We start from the raw sequence: 10,313 nt of genomic DNA, 5'->3' as shown, positions 1-10,313 counted from the left end.
TAACACCTTATTATCTCATTGTTGACATCATCAGAGCTACTGAAAGGGCCTCGTTACTAATTTATTATAATCGATTATCTTTACCGTACTCCAAATAATTTAGACCGACCGCAAATTCTGCGTACTGAGTAATATGAATAGCTGATAAGGAAAATAATAAAATGGTTTGTGTGGTAAAGTTTTTATTGCGTATACTAGTAATGAAATAAACAATAAAATGTGTTTAATGTTCATTCTTTTTTCAAGAATGATGCAAGAATGTGTGCACCTCCTTGATCGATTTCTGCATAGCCGTAAGGTTCAAGAGTCTTTTTCGTTCTCTCGAACCATTTTACGACGTTTTCATGAGCGCTGTAGTCAAATCCGAAGGCCTGTAAAATTAACATTATTGATTGATTGTAGCCAGTATAGCAATTAACTTTACTAATGACCAAATAATTAAGACTATAAACATTCTAATTAATTTGGTTTATATTATAAATATTGATTCTGTACTCTTTACAATTCAATTACATATATCAGAGATGTATTTTGAATATGCCAGTTTGAACGTCAAGAGCAGATCGTTTTGAATTTACACCTATCCCTATATCACAGATAATAATCAAAGTATAGGGAAGCTATTGCACCGTATTCAATTTTACACCTATGTCGTGTTTAAATTGTTTCATCCTTTTTATCATCTCGGTACTTATGAGCCGAGGTGACGGTCAGATTCGTTTGTAAACAGAATACGATTGTCGATTTAAAAAAAACAGGATCTGATATATACGAATAAAATAGAATTATTATTTGTAGTTTATTTATATATCTATATTGCATTATCACCAACAAGTTTGCAAATTTTCAAAATCTATAGGGAGGACTTGCTAAAAATAAATAAAACGATTTCACCTAAACACACTAATAAGTGAAGTTAAATGAAAACTTGTGATTAAACTCGTCTTAACTTAATTTTTCATACAAAACATCACTATTTCGCTAAGCAAGACCTATCTATTTTATATTCCTGTATCTTTATTGCTAGTACGAACCGTTTACACTTTTCTGCTATTAATAAACTGTAGGCGATGTCGACTATATACATATTTAATGGAATAAGTTTATACATGTATCGCAGATAGATAGTGGGCTCGCTTCTCTTAAAAAGGTTCTTGAGCCAACACGCTGCTTTAACAAGTTTATTCCGACTCAATGTGTCCTATACACATAGGGTCGGAATAAACTTTGGTATATAAAAAATTGAACCTGCGACCTTTGTTTTTAATTTCAAGTTTTCTGTCCACAAGTTTATGTTATCTTAAATTTGACTGGGTTAAAATATTGTTATCTCTTGCTCATTTATATGAGTTAATAGAGTTGTATGTCCGAGTATGTCCCATGTGCCTGTAGTTACACTGGCTCACCCACCTCATCTGATGACTGGGTGGTATCAACACAGAAGAGCTTGCAATAAGCCACCAAGTATTCAATTTAAGAATTACAATATTTGTAATTACTATACTAAAGTTGATTTATATCAACACAAAAAAAAATCATTTTCATTGACAATATTTTACCTCTAAATTAGAAAGAGTGACGACAATAGATATATCAGCGATGGTGAGATTATCTCCAGCAACGAATGCTCGGCCTTCTAGCATGATATTCAACCAATCCAAAGCCTCGTTTAACTTCTCTGCTGCTTCGTCATTGTATGCTTCACCTTTAAACAACATTGGGACCTGTAAACAATAAAACAAGTAAATATTTTTATACATTCAGCATCCTATATTTAAGTTCATGTTTGTTATTATGTAATTTAAAAAACAAATGGCCTAAACGGCTCAGATGACGAATTTAAGCGAAAATCACTGGACAAGCCCTGACCAGCACTAAATTTTCATTTGCTTAATTGAACTTCATTCATCACGTACTCAGCGATGAATGATAAAATCGTTAGGAAACCTGCATATTGTGTCGGATGAAAAACTGCTACTTCTTTATCAACCTGCATTATAGCAGTGTTGTGCCATAAAGTCCAAAACTTCTCCTCATAAGGTTAGAGGAACAACCAGTTTAAAAGCTGTTCCCTACCTTTATTTATAAGAAATGTATAATTTGGATCTAGATTTATATGATATTTTTGTTTAAATTACTTCCAATACTTCTAAGCAATATTTTAATTTTTTACACATTTTTTTTATTACATAAAATAAATCCAAAATCAATCTTGCTCATCAATAAAACAATAAACGCTACGTAGAAATGCAACAGATACGTACGTAAAGATCCATATAGCGTTTATACAATGTACCCAGATCAAAATTAAGCCGCTGATCAACAAGCGCTCTTTGACGTGGATTCCTCGGATACAGAGAGTCATCGCGTCCATATGCATTAACGAAATAAGACATGATCGCACGACTGAGAATAAAAAGATGAATCATTTAGTAATTAAAGCAAACAAAATAGATTTGAATCACAATGAGATTTTTTTTTATGAACTAATCCGGTTTTACTTATATTATTTATCAAATAATCCTCTATACGATTCGGCTAAGCAATGGAATTCGTTGACGTCATTTCGGTGAGGATGATAAACGGAAACGACATCCTTCGGAATTCCATCAACCGTTCCTCGATAGATAACGTAAGAGTAAACGGTGAAATAATATTTTATCGCATTTTAGGAAACCTATATAAATATATAGGTTACATAATACGCATCGTAAATATTTAATTTAATATCTTTTTCAACTAAAATACCTTTCCCATAATATAAAACCGTTGTCATCCATTGTTGGTATCGTGTGTTGCGGATTCATCTAGAAAACAAATATTTTCGTTAAATATATAACCTGCATACCTAAATATTATTTAAAAATCGTATGTTTGACACAGATTAAAAATTTTAAATTATATTTTGTAATTTTCTACTCAGACTAAATAGTTTTTTTTTTTAATTATAGGTAGGTGGACTAGCAAATATGCCATCTGATGGTAAGTGGTTATCACTACCAAAAGTCATTGGAACTGTAAGAAATATTAATCATTCCTCATATAACCAACGCGTTTCCTACCCTGGGTACAAAGATGTTATATCCATTGTGTTATACACTTATACTGGCTCAATCATTGCTGTTTGGTGGTAGAATATATGATTGATCCACGGTACCATACCACTCAAAGCTCTACCATCACGTAATAATTCTCGCTATCAAAGGATTACCCAGGGCTGAGATTTAAACTATTAATACTTTTATATACTATGGAATTAAACTACAGAGCTATAAATGTTCTATGTGATTAACCTGATATATAACTAATCAAAAAAGATTTTAAAAGATGTTAAGCGTTATGTCAGGATAAAAGCTATTTGTACTCCATTAGTTTTTACGTAACTGCATAATAAATTCTCATATCTATATTATAAATACGATTTTTTGAGCTAAAGAAACTACACTATCTAAATTTCAACAAACCTTTATATATTCTGGAGTTTTATGTTGACCTTCCATTATATTCGTAAGCACAAGTTCCAAGTCTATTCCCACTGCTCTGGCCGTCATCATCACAGAACGGCATGGGGGCGACGGTGGCAGATAGTACAATTTTATAGGTTGAGTCGGCATCCTGTTCCCTTTAGATCTTGCCGCGGCGTTACTGAGAGAAAACAAATGTAAGTTTTATTATTCATTATCAACAAATAAAATGTAAAAAATAGTTATTGTCAGATATTTGTATATATTTTGGTCGCATGAGTTGTTTATGATATTTTCAATTATATTTATAGGTATTTTTTTTAAATAACGAAACTATAAGTGAATAAAATAATAATACGTTCAGGTATTTTGTTTTAAAAGCGCAAAGTGGAAGTATGGGCGGGCTGTTGATTTAGAAAAAAAAAACTTTAATCCTTCAACTTTGAACATTACGAAAAAAGGTAAAGGTCGAATATACCAACTAAAGCAAGCTTATGATAAACAAAACATAACTATCAATTGAGATACTTGATATTTTTTTTTTATAGAAAAACTAATTCGGGCTTCGTTTGTTATTTTTTGCATATGTTTGTACACGTTTAATAAATTTTGGTATTTATGACATGGGATTTTCATTTTTATTAGAAATAAATATTACCATGGTTATAAATCTATTTTTCATTTAAAACTAGTGATAAAATTCACATATTTTCAAAATATTTTGCAACAATAATCAACGTCGTATCATTGTTAGTCACATTACAAGTACCTACATATGTTGCAATTGAACAAAACACATAAAAAACGGTAAAAAAATCTAGTTAAAAAGCTTTAAAAAAATATGTATATAATCATGTTTATGTAACACATTGATACATACGTGATATAAAAACAACACTAATAATAATATACAGTGCAATTTAAAAATTGATTACTCGATTGTGGTTTGTTCATAAAATTAATGTTATAATTGTGATAAATCATTTTACTCCTTAGTCTATTTATTATTTAAGTGCAAAGATTAGTAAAAAAATATATATATTTTTATGTTTATATATAATTGCTGATTTATAATCAATCGTGTTTTCCATCACCCGAACTAGATAATTGGTATAACTCACCACTTTATTTGAATTACAAGAAACGTTGTAAATATAGCAAGCAATATTTTCATTTTAAAAGATATTAATATACTTCAATATAAACAACTGAGAAAGATAAAAATTTCAAGCTAATTAAAAGTAACTTTTTTTTATTTATTGATTGTTTTAAGAAGAAGTTTGAGACAGTGTTATTTGTGATAAGACATTAAGTTCAAGTGTACTTCAAAAACAAAGATAATATAAAGCAAATAAACAACAAAAGTTAACATTGTTCATGTTAGCCTAGTCACTGTCAACTTCTAAAAACAAAGCCGATTTTTACTTTATCACTGCATATTAACCGAGACAAAGAGTAAAAAAAAAAACATCGTCCAGATTTGAATTTTGAATTTTGTGACTCACTTTGCCGCATTTATCTTTTCCACAACAGTTTTATCCATACATTGCCCCAGTTTGACTGACTATTACAAACTCTATTCACACAAAAATTATAGAATAAATGATGTTCAGATAATGCAAAACAGAAAAATGAATTTATTTACAATATATTCCGCTTAGCTGCAAAGTTATCTACTAAAAATATTATCTAAGTGTATTGTAAATTGTTTCTAAAATACGCTTCTTACAACGCTGTTTCGACCACAAATATCACTAAGTTGGTAATATTCCTGTCACCTCAACGATCAGTAAAGTTATGAATACAGCTTGTTTTATACCCATGTATTATTACGGTGTTATGATTACGGGGACTATGGTAACGATGGGTCGAACAAATGACCAGTCAGAATGACGACGCAAGTCACTCAATATCCATGGTCATTCGTGGTGTTCGTTTTTTTCAATAATGTACGCGTGACCAATAACGAATTGCCACCTCAATTTAAAACCACGAAGAGGAACAAATGAACTCTACGTGTATAGTTATATGAAATGTATGCACAGAAGTATTACATTAACTACCTGAGCCCTGTAGTTTAGCAGGCGTTCAATTTTAACCTTACCTAAATGTTGAATCGATTTAGATGTTTTACAAATTAAAATCTGACTCGATCAAAGAAACTGTTAGTAAGATTTTTTTATAGATGTTTTTTTATGTAAAAGGTAGGCAGACTGGTAAATGGACCTGACGGTAAGTTGGCCGATAGACATTGGCACTGAAAAATAATAAAAAATCCCAAACCATACCAATGCGCCACCAACCTTGGGAACTAAAATGACCTTTGTGCCTGTACTCATCCTTCAAACCGGAACACAACAATACGAAGTATTTCTCTTTGGCGGTCTACCGCCAAAGAGAAATATTTCGATATTCTAATATCTAATGAGTTATTGGTACTTACCCACAAAGCCACCAAGTAGACAACTTAAAACATTGTTTTAAAACCTATCCAACCAAATTAAAGAACGCAGGATCCATAGCCCTATAAGCTAGCCACTGGGCCCCCGAGAAGTTACAATTATTTTAATATTATATATGCTTATATCTAAACAGAACCATCAGATAAGATACACGTCTTCTAACCACCGATATCTTGGGACATATTATAAATAAATCATAATATCAAATTTCCCACTAATCCATGAATATTTGAACACTTAAAAAAAGAATATTAGGCTTTACTTTGACGACTGTGTCATATCTAATCCTTGTATGAACACAAGACAATAAACAAATTTCATTTTATCTGTTTAAAAACAATCTTACGTAGTTTCTGGAAATAATTAATTTAAACGATATTGCGTGAGCAACAAAATCGGATGTATTAGATGAAGAGATCATCTATTATTGGACTAATGAGTCATAATAATGAAGCCTCTAAACGTGACCATTACTGCCGTTGAACACTAAATTCCAAGCGATTGTGCTTAAAGGCCTACCGATTAAAGTAAATAATATGACAATGGCGATTATACTTTGATAGCTCTTGTTTGTATAATGAGATATATAATTTCATTCAAGGTTCTTACTTCCTTGCAATCAATATTGCATTAATGTACAAAGGTCGATGGAAAGTCAGATACACTATCAGCTAGAATGAGTGATGCATTGATAAAAAAGTTCTATTAAAATTTCTAGGAGAGTTCCATCATCAGTAATCCCAGTACTTCATTCTGTATTATTTTTCTACTAATTAAGAGTGCAATATGCCACGAGCACCTACATATCCAATTTATAGTTTTGTCATAATTTGTCATAATTTAATCATAAAACATCTTAGCAAATAACTACTATTATTCGAGAAAGCAATAAAAACGCGACAAATAAATGGAAAATACAACATCATTGTAAATATCGTGTTTTATAAGTGTTTTATGCTACTTTTATCGAACCTAATAAAACAGCACACAGTATTACTCAGAACGTTCACGAACATAACATTCAAATACAACAGTTAATAATTATTAAAAAATATATATTCAGGTTAAAGCCAATTGAAAATTGTTTTTTTTTTTTTAAATATCTCTTAGAACAGACTTATAATGAATAATTGTTATAAATATATCGCAGATTAAATATTTGTAACGTAAAGAAAAAAAAAAAACTATTACAATAAAACAATTTTGGAGATAAATGAGTATATTTATAAAACCATTACATTAAAGTATTTACCGAAATGCATAAAATAGTAACCTAGTTGGAGATTGCAGTGGTTTAACAGATAGTAACTTAAGTTTGGCACTAATTCACTTATCATCTAAGACTTCTACAGTCGATGCGCTGCTCGCGTTGTCGTTACACTTCTCTTCCATTTGTTCAGAAATCGTTTCAATGTCACCGCTTTTCTTAACGTTAACATCGGGAGACTCGGTCTTAATAGAATTTATCCGTTCTCGACTTTCTTCACTTTGTTGCGTTTCACTTTGGTTAATTTTCATCTTTTTACTCTTCGAGTTCCCCATTTCGTGTCTTTAATGAAGCTGATCTCATGTGTGACTGGTTGTTGATATTATGATGCGCTTCTCTATCCGCAAAGATAAAATCGTGATAACGGTCAAATCTTTGTAATTAACAATTCTTCGTGGACCGGTGACGTTATTTTGATAAGAGTTAAACGTTAAGTGTACCGCGGACTCACAATGCAAAATTGCAACTGATGTAAATATTTAGTATAAACATGTGGTATCGTACTGCTCACAAGATAAGACGTCAATGACACAGCCCGTATAAATGTAACATTGACCGTTTATTTATTTTAATTTCATTGTCATTTAAAATAACATGTTTAATCTTTAACTTATTGTTTTTTTTTTTTTATTTATAGGTATACTGAACAACGCTTTAACAAACACGGCTTACGACGCTTGCAAGTTCGAATCGTTTAAAGTTTAACAACCTTATTATGGAACGCACAAAGAGAATTGCATTACATAAATGATTTTGTCCTTTTCCAACTTATACAAATAACGTGAACTTTTTATCAATACACGTCTACTACTAAGGAAGTTTCACATATTCTATTTCACTTTAAGATGATATTGTGATACATTGTCGACAATTTGGATTCAATTCAACATGCTTATTTAAATTCATGTGCCAGTCTGGCGTTATTGTTATCTCGTGACTCACTAGGACGAAAATAATTCTTTACTGAATGACATCACATTCATATAAAAGCAAGGCTATTTAAACTCGAGTCTTAACATATGCTACTCGAAAAACCAATTGCTACTTACATCTTTGTTATTGAAATAAACAACGACTAAAAACTTTACCTAAATAGAAATGATGTCTCCATTTAAGGTGAAGGTTTCGAGTATATTCCGCCACGCTGATCAACTGTCAGTTGGTTAACGTGACAGGTTTTGTTTCCATATATGCAGGTATAGTTAGGTAAAGGTATAGTTCGCCCATTAGAGATTATTCTAATGGGCCAACTCAATAAATAAATCGATTTAAAATAAATTCCCAATTAATTACTCTAGATTCAGCGTCACCGAAAGCAATATTCATTTAAAATAAATGAATTTCGACTATAATTATAACCCTTTACTTATTTCGAGTTGCTAATGCTAGAATAATATTGAAAAGTTGCTGGACATTTTTATATTAAGGTATCGGCAATATATATATATATTTATTATCTTAATGTTGATCAAAACAGAGATATAGCAACTGCGCAGGAGACATTGGTATGCGTGTGTGCAAATGCTCTCTGTATTCTTACTGGAGTTAGAATTAGTTAGAAAGTCACGCGGTATAGTGAATATCTTAACAATAAAACTAAAGTTTTAACCCAATCCTGGATTCAAACAGCCGACTGAAACAACTGCAAGATGACAAACAAAAACGTACTACTGAATAAACAACAATTAAAATTATCGCTAGTAAAATATCATTATTGATTATCTAGATAAAATATAAAATCAGTCATTTACAAATTACATGCAATTTCCATTTACCGATAATAATATTAATTATGCTAATTGTTTATGATATGAGCAACAAAATGCTTATTCCGTTTAAGTTTTCTTTCATATATCTGATACAATCAAACCATATTTATACTATCAGATTGAATAAGTGGAAAATCGATATTGATTTATAAAGTACAACCTCCTCGAATTCACTCGGGTACAATAACATCACAACGATGGTTGCCATCCGATCTATTCGTCCTTACTGTTTTCATCGTACAATTTTTTTTTCTCTCTATTATTATTTATAAAATTATTGTTGCTATAATTTTCTTTTTTTTTTCGAATTACTTATTTATACACATATTTATATATATGGCAATTCATTATTAATTCCCATTTTTAAAACATAACAACGATGCTATAATTTTTTTAACAGTGCGAATGTTCTTAAGGTATTTTAGAGACATAAATTATCAGTCGCTTAAGTATTTCGATATAACCATCAAGTAATTTTACTCGAAAAACGTTGAGGAGAAGACGAGAATAATTCTAACGGTAATAGTACCGAAAAGTCAAACTAAAAGAAGACGTACAAATCTCTCATACAGTTTTAAATTGTGAATTTTTCTTTTTATTGGCGATGTTACGTAATTGATTTGCCTATTTTTTTATCCAGGTCGAAGCCCCATGTATTGCCAGAGTGACAAATTATATATCGATTAGTATTTAATTCGGAATAAATAGTATGTAAATTTATACAAGAGATACTTTTGTAGTTATATTGTTGTACAATAAAAACTTTTTTGCCTTTGATATCAGTCAAGTGCTGTAGTGTAATATAGTTAGAATAGGTGTATAATTCTATATTATTAATGAAATCGCAACTGTCTTTTTATTTTTATGATTTTATCAAAGAAGATAAACTGATTGCTAGGTATAAATAACAAATCAATAATTTTGTTCTTCGTATTAAAATGTATTATTCAATCCGGATCTTACGTCCGATTCTATGATATGAACGTCTCCAGCCTCCCAGTCCAGTTTCAGAGTGAGGAAATAGAGAGTGCACGAGTGATAACACATACTTGGACACTATAAGTTCGGCGTAGTTGTCTCCCTTGAAATTATCGGCCGCCATTGCCGAAATTGGTCAGGAGCACTTAAAATTATCTTGAGATATTTCAAAATTCATACCAATCATAATAAATACGAAAGATGTATGCAATGTCATTATACCAAACCGGATGGTTTAAATTACATTTAACATGGAGTTTGCCATCCAAAAAGGTTTTGGGATTATAAATAATTACGAATAATAACTAAAAAACGTTTATTTATATAACAACAATACTAGGCGGCTACATATATATTTATATAGATTACAATA

At 30.7% G+C, this 10,313-nt stretch overlaps 1 protein-coding gene across 4 annotated transcripts; it reads right to left on the bottom strand.

Annotated features, from left to right (window-relative positions):
- Positions 1-173: 173 nt before the first annotated feature.
- On the bottom strand, positions 174-5,311 carry LOC125067169 (glutathione S-transferase 1-like). 4 transcript variants are annotated; one of them, XM_047675584.1, is made up of 7 exons: positions 5,110-5,311; positions 4,586-4,672; positions 3,465-3,645; positions 2,749-2,807; positions 2,265-2,406; positions 1,560-1,724; positions 174-371 (listed from the first exon to the last, which is right to left on the bottom strand). In XM_047675584.1, exons 2-7 carry the CDS (start codon positions 4,636-4,638, stop codon positions 231-233), a joined length of 741 nt encoding a protein of 246 aa, XP_047531540.1. In that variant the 5' UTR covers positions 4,639-4,672; positions 5,110-5,311; the 3' UTR covers positions 174-230. The 4 variants fall into 4 exon arrangements, with proteins under 4 accessions (XP_047531540.1, XP_047531541.1, XP_047531542.1 ...); XM_047675585.1 differs by having other exon boundaries at positions 5,194-5,246; XM_047675586.1 differs by lacking the exon at positions 4,586-4,672 and having other exon boundaries at positions 4,970-5,311.
- Positions 5,312-10,313: the final 5,002 nt, after the last annotated feature.

The sequence above is a fragment of the Vanessa atalanta genome, chromosome 11, assembly GCF_905147765.1.
Source record: "Vanessa atalanta chromosome 11, ilVanAtal1.2, whole genome shotgun sequence".
Lineage (NCBI taxonomy): Eukaryota > Metazoa > Arthropoda > Insecta > Lepidoptera > Nymphalidae > Vanessa > Vanessa atalanta.
This window is presented reverse-complemented; position numbering and strand designations above follow the sequence as displayed.